This window comes from Pollicipes pollicipes, unplaced genomic scaffold (assembly GCF_011947565.3).
Source record: "Pollicipes pollicipes isolate AB1234 unplaced genomic scaffold, Ppol_2.1 Scaffold_4219;HRSCAF=4965_pilon_pilon_pilon, whole genome shotgun sequence".
Classification (NCBI taxonomy): domain Eukaryota; kingdom Metazoa; phylum Arthropoda; class Thecostraca; order Pollicipedomorpha; family Pollicipedidae; genus Pollicipes; species Pollicipes pollicipes.
The window spans coordinates 27,104,638-27,120,550 of NW_023596448.1; the positions used below are offsets into that span (position 1 = coordinate 27,104,638).

General features: G+C 56.7%; 2 protein-coding genes across 2 annotated transcripts; both read right to left on the bottom strand.

Annotated features, from left to right (window-relative positions):
• Nucleotides 1-985: 985 nt before the first annotated feature.
• LOC119095395 (putative alpha-ketoglutarate-dependent hypophosphite dioxygenase) lies at nt 986-5,656 on the bottom strand. Its single transcript, XM_037218244.1, has 7 exons — nt 5,577-5,656; nt 5,065-5,184; nt 4,192-4,276; nt 2,954-3,127; nt 2,446-2,610; nt 1,820-1,951; nt 986-1,145 (listed from the first exon to the last, which is right to left on the bottom strand). The coding sequence occupies exons 2-7, from the start codon at nt 5,181-5,183 to the stop codon at nt 1,011-1,013; spliced, it is 810 nt and encodes a 269-aa protein (XP_037074139.1). The 5' UTR covers nt 5,184; nt 5,577-5,656; the 3' UTR covers nt 986-1,010.
• Nucleotides 5,657-6,978: 1,322 nt separating this feature from the next.
• LOC119095392 (serine hydroxymethyltransferase, cytosolic-like) lies at nt 6,979-15,056 on the bottom strand. The gene is given in 11 exon segments (XM_037218240.1): nt 6,979-8,008; nt 8,187-8,303; nt 8,527-8,701; nt 9,091-9,263; nt 9,933-10,098; nt 10,100-10,146; nt 10,553-10,676; nt 11,608-11,811; nt 12,474-12,623; nt 14,377-14,477; nt 14,953-15,056. Coding segments are annotated over 10 exon segments (1,419 nt in total). The 5' UTR covers nt 14,476-14,477; nt 14,953-15,056; the 3' UTR covers nt 6,979-7,844.
• Between the last annotated feature and the right edge of the window lie 857 nt (nt 15,057-15,913).

The following is a 15,913-nucleotide window of genomic DNA, read 5'->3' on the forward strand; positions in this document are numbered from 1 at the left end:
AGACGCAGAGTCTGGTCAGCTAGAGCGACTGCTAACATGAAGATCCTGGCGCTTCATTATATACGCGCAGGCAACACGTAAACGGACTTAAAAACCAGCTAAATATAGAAGCTGAACATAAATTCATGAGCGTCATTGACTCAGGGGAAAAGTTTGACAAGTTTTCTCGGACTTAGCATTGGTACTTCAGGTCAGTGGAATACCGCTCGACGTAAGCGATGGTCAACTCCGGGAAAATCTCAGCCTGCAGGTGGTCAGCAGGCTGACTTTCGACTTTATGATGTGCGAGACAATTCCCCAGATTCGGAGCCAATCACAGGCTACGGGAAATCCCATGGACTAAGGGACTATCTCCAACAGCTGTGTAACTGAGAACGCTCCAGAGACACACAGCTAACATCGGAGCCATCCACCGCCAACCAGACTTCAGAAACCCACTCTGGTGCCAACGTTGGACCAGGCCCACGAGTGCGGCCAGGATGGCTCGATTTCCCCCCGCCCAGCGGCGGCGTGGTCCGTCACTCCTGGCTAGACTCGCTCACTCCGCCTCTCTCTACCGCTGACGCCTCGACCTCGGTCCGACGAGCACCTCAGCCTGAGCGCCACCTCAGCCTGAGCGCCGCTTCAGCCTGAGCGCCGCCTCAGCCTGAGCGCCGCCTCAGCCTGAGTGCCGCCTCAGCCTGAGTGCCGCCTCAGCCTGAGCGCCGCCTCAATCTGAGTGCCGCCTTAGACTGAGCGCCGCCTCAGACTGAGCGCCGCCTAAGACAGAACATCGCCTCAGACTGAGCGTCGCCCCAGCCTGAGCGCTGCCTCAGACTGAGCGCCGCCTCAGCCTGAGCGCTGCCTCAGCTTGAGTGCCGCCCCAGATTGAGCGTCGCCTCAGACTGAGTGCCGCCTCACCCTGAGTGCCGCCTCAGACTGAGCGTTGCGTCAGCCTGAGCGCCGCCTCAGGCTGAGCGCCGCCTCAGCCTGAGCGCCGCCTCAGTCCGCCCGAGCCCGCCCCAGGCCGCTCAGTCTGTCGCCTCGGCCGGCTGGTGTCTGCGCCTGATGTCTGTGTCTGCGCGACTGTTGGTGCCCAGCAGACAGAGGCCCTGGCCCGGCGAGACGTGCATCATCTTCAGCGGCTCGTCCTCGGCCGCCATCAGCTGAAACGCAGCGGCCGTCAGGCGAAGGCTGGGCCCGAGCACACGTCACGTGCAGCGGAATGCGCATCGGTATTACGTGACGGACGCCGCCTGAGACGTAACGGACAGCTGCGTCACGACAGGCGCAGAGCTGGTGGTGCGGTCGTGGGCGGCAGCTGAACCTGGGCACGGGTCACGTGGAACACAGATCATTTCTGCCGGAAGAAAAAAAACACGACGGACAAGACAGCGCGAGTTTCATCCGGAACCCAGCTCGCGCCAGCTCCATTGGGATACGCCGCGTCGAAATCGACGGGGATCGCGCTCGGGAATCGAGCCCAGTTGTGGCAGGCACTGGGCGAAGCCATGCGTCACGCGGACATCCTGTGCGTTAACTCGCTACTTTAGGAGCACATCCACATTGTGGCTTCCGGGGGTGTGCGCCTCTCCCGCCGTATCAGACTTCTTGCATGCATTATTACGTGCTAGAGTTAATGTTGGAATTCAACATTCGAGGCAGATACTAAAATAAGGCAGATCGAGACTATCCGGTGTTATTTTACGCCCTACAAGCAATTTCGCGCGCTAACGCACTAAGCCCGGTTTTCAGTGACCACTTTTTTATTGTGAGCCCCCTCCCCCCACCCCCACCCATTGTGAAGTTCTACAAACGCCCGTGCATCCCATGCTCTGACCTGGACGAGTAGCATGCGCCGAGTGCGCTCCGAGAGGTTGGGGTAGCTGCCGTGGATCAGCAGGTAGGAGAAGATGGCCACCTGACCCCGGCGGCCCTCCAGTGCTGACGCCTTCGACAGCGGAAACTGCTCCTGGCGGGACGAAGGCGTGGCGGTCACGTGGTGCCGATGCGACCAGACGCGGGACGTCGGCGAATGTCACGTGACATGCATTGTGCTGCCTTCGGGGCATGCGTAAGCTGGCGGACCGAGGGGAAGAATAGCAGGATGAATTTCTGGAGGGAAACGGAGCTTTGAGTACTCGGTTCCAGAACACCGTAGCTCGTTTACAAGCTGGTGTTAATTTCGTGAAGCTGCTCCTCTACTTCACTCGTACAAAATAAGCCTTGCCTACAATGCCTGGTCGGTGAAGTAGGATGCACGCGCGAAGTTGGGTCACTTGCGTTTCGTTCCGCGCATTATGTACTGAACGCCATATGTTCTATTCGCCTCAGATGGGCGTGCAACGTGCCGTGTGCGACATCTGGACACACCAATCGAGAGATCACCAGTCGGCAGATCACACCAAATAAAAAATTATAGACAGTTCAGTGCAGCTGCGCTTTAGTCGCCTCTGCTCGACGGACCTGGTCCAGGTGGTGAAAGCCGGGGTCAGAACTGCAGTCCTTCTGCGGCCCCAGCTTGTGGGAGCCCGGGTACACGGCCAGACAGCCGTTCTCCACGTCCGAGTCGTCCAGGTGGATGAACACGGCCACCATTGAGTCGTGGCGAAAGGGAAAGTAGTGGTAATCCTGACGACCCAGAGATGGCAGTGTTACCGTTTGTATGCACCATGAGGTTTTGCAGCGCGCGACATGCGTGGCCGGTTACGTGCGCTTTGGCCCCTCGGTATGACGCTCGATTAGACGTCAGTGATAAGACTGTGCCGTCAAAATGCGCCGGGTTTGGGAACCACGCATTGTCAATAAAAAACTGATATGCCGATGATGTGACGTGTGGTAACAAAACTATGATTCCGCCTCCGGCTAACAAAACATCGCCAGAGCCAACACGAGGACGACAGCTAATACAGAGCCTTCTCCATCATGTCCCCCTCGTCGCTCGCCGGCCGGCCCTCCGTGTCGCCGGCCTGACCTGGTGCATAGGGTACGGCGAGCCGCGGCCCGGCGGCTTCACGTGCGCCTTGGTGTGGTGCAGCAGGATGTTCTGTGTGCCCATGACGTCACTGCAGGCCTCCATCATGCGCTGGTGCACCAGCATCCTCATAAAGGTGGCGCTGTGGAACTGCAGGTTGTGGATCGAATGCACCTGGAAGCATCGCGGCATGGCTTGGCACCGGAAGATGTTGCCGGCGGCGCTGTGGCAAAGCTTCACGGCGCAAAATGGAGGCCAGGGACATAAATGTTGTGCGGAGGACACCATTTGTGTTTGCTTCATTACTGATGGTTTGCTGATCGAACCATGCGGTACAACGCGGTCACGACCAAGCGGCAACAAACAAAATGGCGATGTAGAGCGATGTTGTTTCGTCCCCAATGTAGCTCACAGCATATTTTTTGTTTATGCCAAAACACTTGTTGCTTTGAACCACGCGCTCCGCGGGCCACTGAGGTCTCATGTCAAGGCAAGGAGCAGTCCATTATGCCCGCAAGGGGAGGACCATCGACGAACGGATGGATGGACGACAGGACGTATAGGAGAGGTGGTCGAGGGAGCAGACACTCCATGTGACATCCGTGATCTACTGTGCCTGCCCACATAAATGACGCTGAGATTCTGACATCAAGTAAGTGATGAAGGAAGCGAAGGCGTGAAACTGAAAGGCGAGGTCTGGCTAGGAGCGTGGGGTCGGGTAAAAAGGCCGCCATTTTATACCTGCCCACATAAATGACGCTGAGATTCTGACATCAAGTAAGTGATGAAGGAAGCGAAGGCGTGAAACTGAAAGGCGAGGTCTGGCTAGGAGCGTGGGGTCGGGTAAAAAGGCCGCCTTTTTATACCTGCCCACATAAATGACGCTGAGATTCTGACATCAAGTAAGTGGTGAAGGAAGCGAAGGCGTGAAATTGAACGGCGAGGTCTGGCTAGGAGCGTAGGGTCGGGTAAAAAGGCCGCCATTTTATGCCTGCCCACATAAATGACGCTGAGATTCTGACATCAAGTAAGTGGTGAAGGAAGCGAAGGCGTGAAATTGAACGGCGAGGTCTGGCTAGGAGCGTGGGGTCGGGTAAAAAGGCCGCCATTTTATACCTGCCCACATAAATGACGATGAGATTTTGACATCAAGTAAGTGATGAAGTGAGCGAAAGTGCGACATTGAACGGCGAGGTCTGGCTAAGAGCGTGGGATTGGGTAAAGAGGCCGCCACTGACGGTGAAGTTCCTGCCGTCCGGCATGCCGTCCCTCTGCCAGTCTCCGGTCCAGGTTCCGTCCATCTGACTGTTGGTCCCCTGGGCCCTGGTGAGAAAGGTCAGTTCAGGTCAGGGTGGGTCACCTGGGCTCTGGCGGGAGACGGGGCCAGGTCAGGTCCCCTGGGCCCTGGTGAGAAAGGTCAGTTCAGGTCAGGGTGGGTCACCTGGGCTCTGGCGGGAGACGGGGCCAGGTCAGGTCCCCTGGGCCCTGCTGAGAAAGATCAGCTCAGGTCAGGGTGGGTCACCTGGGCTCTGGTGGGAGACGGGGCCAGGTCAGGTCCCCCCTCCCTGGGGTCTGGTGGGCCAGGCCAGATCAGGGCAGGTCGCTTGGTTCCTGACAGGTGACACCAATATGGGTTTGCGCGCGCGAGTGTTGTTGACGCTTGGAATGGTGGCCGAACTTGTCGGAGGTTTCATTGACTCACTTTCGGCAGCACTTGTTTCCTTCGACACAAACAGCACAACAGATTACGAGTGGACAACTGCAATTTCTTGGTCATGCTTGAGACAATCCAATCACATTTCGACTAGTTTGCCAAAGGAAAACACTCGGGACAATCTCTTGGATCTCGACGTGTCGCCTCGCAGGATGTCCGAGCCCGACCTGGGTTCTCAGAGGTTAGCCAGGGTGCCCGAAACTGACCTGGGCTCTCAGAGGCCAGCCAGGGTGCCCGAAACTGACCTCTGCACCCGAAACTGGCCGGGGTACTCAGAAACCGCCCGGGTTCACAGACCGGTCTGGGTAGCCAGAGACTGGCCTCGGTGCTCAGAGACTCGCAAGGATTCTCAGAAACTGGCAGGATACTCAGGTTTTCAAGGGTGTCCGAGACTCGCCTGGCGAACACAGAGTCATACTCCCTGCTGATCTCGTCCACCTCCTCCTTCGAGAACACGTCGTCCAGCAGGACGTAGCCGTTCTCGGCGTAGAACTGCTTCTGCTCGTCAGTCAGCATCCTGCAGTCGTGAGATGAACGGGGACGAGGGTAAGCCATTTGAATCCATATGACTTCGAGCACACACGCTGTTATCTGTGCAGTTGCAGTTTATGTCAGCCAGACATTCCGAGCGTCATTGTAACTGGAATAATGACGAGGGTTTGCGAATGTAGCGACTTCTCGTGTCGAGTTCCAACGTCAAGGCATGACTAATTCCGTGCCAGTCTTTCATTTTCGGCAACGAAGCGTCGTTCGCTCCACGCTTAGCGACCATTATCATGCGCTGAGTGCAGTAACATGACGTGTGCAAACGTATGCATATGTGTGCGCGCTGCTGATGCACGTCTGCACACACCTCGTGTGCACGGCCCCCACACGTGGCCGATGCCTTGAGGCGATAACGCCGCTCACCTCTCCCTAGCAGCGAGTGCTGCTCCTTGTTAAGCCCGAGTGTCGCCGCGCGCGCTCAGCTCCACGGAGCTCACTTCTCGCTGCGTCTGTCGGCTGCGTCGCCCGTCGGCTGTCGACCGGCGACACTAGCGCCACCAGGCGACGCTGCGCCGGTGTGTGGAGGCCCCGGCGGTGGAGATGCAAACTCATGCCGCCGACACTTGGAGGTGGACTTTTGTTGACAATCTCAGGAAAATTGACTCAGCTTCAGCTACAGAAGAGTAGTGGCTGAACCAATCAAGGCGTTTTTTTAGCAGCCCAATTGGATTTCATGCTGAACAGATTGTTCGTCACTCGACCGGCTTTTGCATCTCTACGGCATTGATCCTCGTCGACACACGAGCTAACGATAACAAACACACGCGGTCGCCAGGCAGCGCCCCACGTGGCTCAGCCCATTATGCAGACGTCGAGCAGGGGCGCACCCAGGACCGAAACCGCTGGGGCAATGTTGTGATCAGATCATCGGGACTCTTGCTGTCCGGCTGCTAACCTGGAAGAATCGGAGGTTTCTTTGGATCTGTCCTTATTTGGGCATTTTGGCATGGGGATGACCCACGCACGCCGACCGCAGAATATCAGCTCACGGTCTCAACAGCTGCATACAGCTATTCCGCGACGCAGTAATATAGTTCCGCGCGCCCGACGTGTGAGGGAGACTGTTCCTGACGATCTGGTGTCTGTAACTTAGACCACTGATTTTTGCTACTTCGTCGCAATCAGCTATATAGACATTTGAAACACTTAGTGGGTACCGTGGTGGTGCCTGGAATAATTCTCCTTTGACACTAGTCCTGACTGGCGGTTGATTCAGACCCCACCCCTTTGCTTTTCACGCATCATTCGCGCCCTAGTTGCACCCCACCGGACATTAGCATGGTAAATCGCGGGGAGTATACGGCTAAGGCGACAAACTATACTTCTCCCATGCTGGGAGCTGTCAAGCGAAAACTCAGAAAACCCCGGGAGATACCAGCATACCATTGGCACCATCAGCCGGCCAACATACAACCAAAGAGCCGTCAGCCCTGCTGTTCAGCGTTCAGCATGGTCATAAATACGCTGATTATTGCCGGTACGCGGCCAGCCACCTGCTTTCACCTTCATCCCGGCTAATGTTTCATTGGCAGATAAGGGCATCGTATCCAGGACTGATAAACTTTGAAACACGTTTTTGTTTGTCAGACTATGGCCAGGCCCATGATCTTAACAGAACGAAAAATCGCAGCATTCAGCACATACAGCATGCCGTCCAATACGTTGCAGATACTGCACATCACCACGCTTTGCCTGCGCTTCCTCTCGTCTGTCTCCACAGTATCCCCGGCACCTCTGCCCTGACATGACAACACCGCGCTCCACTCCGAACAGAACCTGTATTTGCTTCTGAACAGCCACCTGTAAGGCGACACGCCGCTGCCGGTGTCACCCACGGAGCGACAGCGGGCATCCATGACTGGTCCCAGCAGCATCGGGACAGCAGTGTCACCGCTCGACGAGCTACGGTGATGACGTCACCACTCGGCACTACAGTAATGACATCACCGCTCGGCGCGCCAGTGACGTCGCTATCCGGCACTACAGTAATGACGTCACCCCTCGACGCGCCACAGTAATGACGTACCGTTCGGCGCGCTACAGCAATGACGTCGCGCTGGAGAATCACACGGATCGGGATATCACAGCGGCCGATGGAAGACAAGGCATCCGAACAGTGCCGCATCTGGGAGACGCGCCACCAGAGCGAGATGTCGGACCTAATGAAAGACGCCGTGCCACGAACGGCTTCAGAGTATTGTTAGACATCAATGGCACAGTACATTGGCAAGGAGTGGCTGCAATGGTTGGTTTCGTTAGTAACCAAAGCACAGGTCTGGAACCTGTCGCTTGGTCTGAATTTGTGATTGTGGGTCAGTTCTGCTGGGGACAATGGCGGTCATGTTTTCTCACATGACCGCCCCAGAGATCCCCGGGCTTGACAAGCCTGACGCTGCCCTGTTAAACAGAGGAATTGCATGGTTTTGTTGTCCCAGGCACCGTCTGATTAGCCCGGCAGCCTGGGAACACTGACGATATACCTCCCAGCAAATCAAAGCGCTCCCTAACCATCACTACCAACGTGTCGTCGATCCCCCTTTCCAAGAGCGCCGAACCGAATCACCGCCGCCGCACGCATGGCGAACGGACGGCGCAGGCACTTGCAGTACCGCACGCCGCCGACAGATGGCTCTAGAGCTCGCCCAGGCCCGGCAGCGGGAACTGGCCGGCGAACGCTTCGACCTCGCCGCGCAGCTTGGTGGCAGGTTCAGCGAACTGCTCGCCGGCCAGCACGCGGCGGAAGTCGACCATCTTGACGCCGGAGACGGCCACCACCTGCTTAGCCAGCTGCAGTGCTGCGGGACACCCAGGCGGGCACATCAGAGCACATTGTGGGAAGACGGGGACGGAACAGATCGAAGTACGTCCGAGTCATATCGAAACCATACAGGCTGTGAAAATTTGGCAAAACGGCCTTTCATGTACACAAAACAGCGCGCGTTGCCGGGCTTCGGTGAGACGTGGGTCACTCACCCTTGTCGATGAAGTCCACCACCGTGTCGAAGTGTTCCTCGGTGAGGCCGCGCGTGGTGAGGGCCGGCGTGCCCAGACGAAGGCCGCTCGGATTCAGCGCAGACTTGTCACCCGGCACTGTGGCAGACAGGCCGGCCTTCAGCGCAGCAGACGGCCACAAAACCAGACGCAGCAGGGATAGACGGCGAAACGATAGCATGGCCAGAATCCTACTTTATCAGAGGTGACTAAAGGTTCATGAGTTTTTTATTAGTGCGGCTTTAGATCAACTGCCACACCATACAGCATGCAGCAGCATCGGGCCTCGCCACCGGCACCACCTCCTCCCCCCGCTCCGCACCGGTGTTCTTGTTGCAGGCGATGGCGGCCGCCTCCAGGAGGAGCTCGCCCTTGGCGCCGGTGAGGCCCGTGCCGCGCAGGTCCAGCCACACGATGTGGTTGTCGGTGCCGCCGGTGACCAGCGTGTAGCCGCGGGCCTTCAGGCCGGCCGCCAGGCGGCGCGCGTTGGCCACCACCTGAGGGGGGCGGGGCAGAGCGGTCGGGATGCATCAGGAGAACTGGGAGGGGAGAGGCGGGCCGGCCCGCAGATTATGGTGGGAGGTCCCCAATGGTGGGGGAAGGGGGGGGGGAGAGGGGCGGAAAGGCGACGAAGACAATCTTAACACCCTCAATGTAGCTCGGGCGCCTAACTCGAGCTGTGTCAGCTTTGGAAACAACGCAGAGGGGAGAAACGGAAACAGCGAGGTTCGGATGACCAGAGCGGAGAAAAAACGGAGATGCCGGGAAAACAGGGGAGGTATGTGACTGGACGACAGGAGATAGACGGGGCGACTGCTCATCTACCCACCCGTCTGCCCCGTCCCCCCCCCCCCCCCTCCCCCGCGCCCTCGGACGCCGTCCTCACCTGCGTCTGGTACAGCTTGAACTCGGGCGTCTGCGCCTGCAGCAGGGCGCAGGCCACGCCGGCGATGGCGTGGTTGTGAGGACCCCCCTGCAGGCCGGGGAACACGGCTTGGTTGATGCGGTCCTCCAGGTCGTACGGCACCTCCTTCCCAGTCCGGTCCACCGAACGCACCCCTGCAGGCGGGAGGGCAGGCGTTCACGTTGGTCGTGGTCGTGCTACGGCGGGGTGCTCGGCGACGTTCTGGGTTGATAGGTAGTGTAAGATGCTCACAAGTTAACACAACCACGTGGGCAAAAAGGTCGGTGTGGATGCGTTGCGCTTCATGTTTTGTGGTATGCATACAGCCAAATAAACGCCTCACAACAGGCAATAATAGGTGGTGAGTCTATTATCAACCCGTCAACAGCATCTCCTTAACCCTCCACACATCTAACTCCTTAATTTACTACCCTCCCAGGGTGCCGAAAGTGTAGTGGTTACGTCTGCGTTAATCTACTACGCATCTGGGAAACCAGAGATACGGGCTTCGAATCCCCGCGGTGCCCGCCCCTCCTGCCAGGGTGAGAGCCAGGCGATGCCATATAGCCCCAGCAGCTGAAAGCGTCGTAAAGTCCCAGTGACGGGACGAGTCACCACTCTCTCACTCGCACCCCCACCCCCTCCCCCTCTGGGCCAGGGCGGACCAGGCTCTCGGACTGGTGTCCCAGTGCTCTGGAGGAGGCGAACCCCCATTCCCCAGGCCAACGCCACCAAAACCCTGCGATTCCTCCTCTCCTCTCCATCTTGGGGCGGCCGCACCTCCCTCCTCTCCTTCCCGCTGACACCCCGCGCTCGGGACGCACCTCGACGGAAGAAGATGAGGCCGGCGCGCGCGCCCCTCAGCGTCTTGTGCGTGGTGCTGGTGACGATGTCGCAGAGCTCGAAAGGCGACGGCGCCACGCCGGCCGCCACCAGGCCGGACACGTGCGCCATGTCGGCCATCAGCAGGGCGCCCACGTCGTCGGCGATTCCGGCGGAAGCGGGCGTAGTCCAGGTCACGCGGGTAGCAGGAGACGCCTGGTGGAGCGGGCGCGGTAACCGGTTACGGTCACGTCTCCTCTGGCCACGCCTCTCTCCCGGTCACTACATCCCAGCCAAGCCTGCGGCTGAAACCCCTCCACAACGTACGACATCACCTGTGACTGGACTCTCGTCCTGGTCCTGGTCCTGTCCGGTCCCGGTCCGGGTCCGGGTCCGGGTCCGGGTCCGGGTCGGGTCGGGGTCGGGGTCCGGGTCCGGGTCCGGGTCCTGGCCCCCGGTTTCGGTCCAGTCTCCCCCCCTCCCGCCACACGTATACCATTTCATCGTGTCAATCAATCTAACTTGGTGAGAATGCCGCCATGGCTCCTCACTCATGCGCGACAGGCGATCGCTGGAGACAACCAGCCTGACACACGGCATGGCCCTCACACCGCAGCCGCACCTGCGATGATGAGGCGCGGCTTGAAGAGGCGCGCCGTCTCCTGCAGCTTGTCGTAGTCGATCTCCGCCGTCTCGGGGTTCAGCTTGTACGGCATCGACTCGAAGAAGATGGATGTGGCCGACACCTGGAGGGACAGCGGCGAGGTCAGCAGATCGTCGCCAAAGCCCCAAAAGTGCCGCCGACATAAAACAAGATCCGATTCAGTTGCTCCGATGCGTTATTTAACACCGGTCAATGAACATCGCATCCCGGCGTGCGTCCGCGCTATTTCCTTGCACTACCACAAAACGGCTTTTTATGAGAGCGAGACCACCTGACTGTCTAGCACACATGCACCATGATCGGCATACACGCCAGGTACAGAGAACACGGAGGGATGTGTCCGAATGGAGCGACCTAGAGGTGACGGACCCGAGCTGCAGGAACCCACACGCAAATGGTGAGCGAGATAGTAGAGCCCAATAGCGTCGGACTTTCGTCTCAGGCTCATGTTGGGATGCAACAGACGCGTACATCTGGTCCATGCCATATCAATCCATGAGCGCAGTATAATCCACCATACCTTATGGGTGGCACCAAATCAGAAGTCAGACCAAACAGGCACAGAAACCAGCGCATCGTAGCGCCGGTTTCCTCTCCTCTTTACGCATGCAAGCAAAAGCCAACGCGTACACGCCTGTGAGCGCAGGTCAACCGCCCCAGTACCGTACAGCAGCCACTCCTCCACCGCTCCCCGAGCCGTCACACCTTCCCGACCTTGGGCTGCGTGACCCGACCTTGGTCTTCGTGACCTTACCTTGGTCTGCATGACTTGACCTTGGCCTATATGACCCGGCCTTGATTTGCGTGATTTTATATTGGTTTGCACGGCCCGACCTCGCTTGCGCGACCTGACCTTGGTCCGTGTGACCTAACCTTAGTCTGCACGGCCTGACCTTGGTCTGCGTGGCCCGACCTTGGTCCGAGTGACCTGACCTTGCTCCGAGTGACCTGACCTCGGCCCGAGTGACCTGACCTTGGTCTGCGTAGCTCGACCTTGGCCTGCGTGACCTGACCTTCTTGGTCTGCGTGAAGAAGCCGTGCGTGAGGTGGCCGCCGTCGGGCAGGTCCAGCCCCATGATGCGGCCGTGCGGCTCCACCACGGCCGTGTACACGGCGAAGTTGGCCGGTGAGCCAGAGTATGGCTGCACGTTGACGCCCCAGCGCTCCGACGACAGGCCGAACGCGTCCAGCGCGCGCTGCTGGCACAGCCGCTCCACCTGCCGGGAGGCACCAGTCAGCCTGGGGGGCCGGGGGCGGTGTGTGCGGGGAGGGGAGGGGGTCGGCGCCAAATAGGCGAATCGTAAGCATTCCGTTGGCGGCCCGTCGCGGCGACAGCCTATGGCGCCGCAACTTCTCGTCTCAGCTGAAACTTACGGGTTTTAGTGGACAGAGATCGTACTACGTCGCAGCCAAGGTGCAAACCCTTTTGCACGCGCGCGGGTTTGCGTCGCGCCTGTCACGCGGACTGCAACCAGAGCCAAAACAGAGCTGGCGTCTGCATCCCAAGTCCCCGCACGGCGCCCGTTAGTAACGCACGCCGACGGCGCATTACCAGCGTCAACGGTGACAGACCGCAACGGCGCGCCTTGGTTCGTGAACGCCGGCGAAACAGGGACCGTGCATGGTGCATTTACTGCACAGACACGGGGGGCAAGGGTCAGCCAGGTCGAAATAACAGATCGACGGCGCATGCCTCAAAGCCCACATAGTCGGCGTCTGTCATGACAGAACCACGAGGAGCCCCTCGTGGCGCCGCCATTTCTAGCAGCGCTGGCGACTAAAACGATCATTTTACAGCTTAGCAGCCGCCTGCGCCGGGAATCGAACCGGGGCCCGTGCGTGACATCAGCGACCCTCCCACTGTGTCTGACTCGCTGACCTCATCGATGTGCTCGTTGCCGCCGTAGTACCTGGCCCCCGGCAGGCCCTCCGAGTACTTGTTGTGCAGGCAGCTGCCCAGGCTCTGCAGTACCGCCGCAGAGGTGAAGTTCTCCGAGGCTATCATCTCGAGGCCGTGGCGCTGCCGGCTCTGCGGCGTGCCGGGACCAACAGTCAGTCATGCTGGTCTCTCATTGGGAGGTCAGTTTTATGCCATGTCATGTCATGTCATCGGGGTTTTACGACGCACTCAGCTGCTGAGGCTACATGGCGTCGCCTGCCTCTCGCCCTGGCGGAAAGGGCGGGCACCGCGGGGAATCAAACCCTGTACTTCTGGTTTCCCAGACGTGCAGTCATTAAGGCAGACACGTTAACCACCACACTACTGGCACCCCTGGTGGTCAGTTTTAGAAGCAGGTGGAAGGTGAGCGTGATGGTACTCCAATCATTGGCTGTAAGACACATGGGCAGTGATGCCCATTCCCTTGCCATACCTAACTTTGTAGCGATTCATCATCCTAGAGTTGGGCAATTGGGCAACTGGATCTGGAATTGGGCAATTGGATGATGCAGTCAGGCTACTAACACAGGCACTGCTCAGCATAAGCTCTGATCCAAGAAATCCATCCATTCAAAACTTTAAACTGAATCTTTTAAAAAATGTTATGCCTGTGGCATAACATGGATAGAAATGCCATGAGAATCTCACTGTTCCCAACTGCTTGCCCATCATGGAGCTGCTGGTCAATCCTTGCCTAATCATGGTAGACCATCCCACATCCCACTGGCTGTGTTTCAAGATTTCAGCTAATAATTTATTGGATTGCATTGTGTTTGTCCAGCTAACTGTTATTAAGAGTGGGTGACATGACTGCACAATATGCAGGAGTAATAACAGTGAAAAAAGGTATTCAATATATTGCTAATGGGATGAAGTGTGTTGTAAGGATGGTGTTAGTTTGATGTTAATCATGCTTTAGACAAACATGGCATGCTGTATTGATCCTTCATGTGTTATAAATGTGCTAAAGCTCAATGTTTGTCCATGTGTCTGAAAGCAACATGTGTAATAAACTTGAAATAAGCAACTGCATTGGTGTGTGTTATAGATCAGCCTCCATGGTCTTCAGAGGAGATGCTGGATGAATGATTGAGCAGCAATGACCACAATACAGGGGGCAGGGTTCACTGTTAGGCTAACTTACATGGACAGGCTAGCCAGACAAAGGGGGTCATCCTAACCTGGGGCAGCCATGCTATAACACAGCATCAAAGGTGAAAACCTCTACTGTCCTGCCTGGCAATGCTTGGGACTGGAGACAAACTAATCCCATGAATCAGGCTGGAAAAACCTGGATGGTGGGCCCTGTTAACATGCAACAAACTCTAGTTAGCAATACTTTGAACCATAGGTAATGACAGGTCTCCGGGGTAACAGCTGAATACTCATTTTGTTTATTCCTTTCCAGTCAATGCTTAAAGAACCCATGTTCATTTCCACAAAGTTTGGGAAAAATTGCTCCAATGGCTCTCCCAGTTCTAATCCTCCCACTGGGAACTCAAAGCTACTCATATAAACCATGTATTCTTTACAAAACATCTCTGGGCTGCTGCATGTCCTGAGCTTGCCACAACAAACATCACTGGCAATGTTTCTCTGTTGGGGATTCAAATGCCCAATTTATATAAGTTTATGTTTTATATTAATCTTCATTTTGCTGATGGAAAGCATAACAAGTGCAACTTCTATCTCCTACAGCTCAGGCAGAGTGGAGCAGTGCTCAAAGGAAGGGCAACTTGGGCCTTTGCTTTGGCTTGGAATGGTGTATTATTTGTAGTTTATATTTTTGCAAAATCTTGTATTACTTAATTCTAATTAAAAACTAACTTAACAGAATTCTTACCTTCTCCTTCAGAATAATTTCATACAGCTGGGGGTCCACCTTCTTGAGTGGATCATCCAGTGCAAAATGTGCACCGTCACCTTTTCCATTAGATGCCATCTCTGTAAAGAAATATGAGCATATTGTGGCTGTTTCTGTGAGGCACAAACCAGAAACATATCTAGGTTGTAAGATGCCTAAATAAGCATCTGCAACAGCAAGTAACCAGTACATATAATGAATTTAAAAAATAGCATCTACAGACATTTTCTGTTTGTTCTCTGAATTCCTTGCCCAGGAAACTATCTTTCTCAATTCAAAATACATCAATTTTCCGCACTTTCTGAGATCATTATGGGCAAAACGGTACCGCGATTTGAACAGCATCTTTAGCCACGTTTCGCGGCTATCTACCCTGAACCACAATAAGGGTAAGCAACCATCCTGGACCTCAGTACCCAAACTTGCCGGCGAACAGCAGGCGGTAAGCCTTCCGTTTTAACACCAAGCGTCAAAAACAACTCAACGTCCGTGAGGTATGGAACGAACCACAGTCTGTCAATCAGCCATAGGCATGACAAAATTAGTCACACTCACTGATCTCGTATCGACTTCACACTCCTCCCCACCACCTCCGCTCGGTTTCACTCGAGACTGGCGCCCGAGTTTGGCGCGGAATTGGCGCACGCGCACTACGCGCAGGACTCTCGTCTCCAGCAGCGCAACCAGCGTCCGCCCCCCCCCCCCCCCCCCAATCCTTAGCTGCGCGCGTGGACGTAATCGGCATGCGGCAAGGAACTGACTGACCTTCAACTGGGCACCAACCCTCAGATGCCCTTGGCCCTCAGTGCAATGCCTTGCATTGAGTGCGACGTCGAAAATAAGCCTATTGCGTGGAAGCCAGGGAAGAGTCCAGGGAAGCGCCTTGGGATGGGCGGGAAATTCGGTAGAGGGATTCAAAAGTTGACTTGTTTTGAAAAAAAACACCGGATTTGGTTTCCTCCTGGTTCAAGCTACCGTTGGCTAAAAACGCTCTAAACCAAACATCCTTTAATAGCCATTTGCTTATATCTTTAAATGCAGAGACGTTAGTTCTTGCCTGCCTGGCCGTCTTGAAGGGGAGGAGCCAACATGGTCCGGTTGCCCCCTCCCCCCAGATTCGCCCCTGCCGGAACGTGACTCGAGATCAAGCGCGCAGAGGCGCACTGAGAGGTACAGGGTGGGAAGTTCCCCACTTTGCTACTTCACACCGGACGGCGTACCCGTCTCTGTGCCGATCGTGGTGAGTTCCCGGGACCTTTGCGTCTATTTCCTCCTCCCAGAGTCGCGTCGCTGCCGGACCGAGACCTGCCGGGCAGCTGAAAAGCTGGCGACGTGGAGCTACAGTTCCCTCAATATGTGGCGGTGGTGGTGGTGGTGGTGGTGGTGGTGGTGAGGTTGAAGCAGGGAGCGCAGGTCAAGGATTTGAACGAGCGAGACAAAGAGCGATCGTCCCTACCGCCACGCTCGAGGTGCGATGACGGCCCCGGGAGCCCTGGCCAACGATCTTTTCCCACAA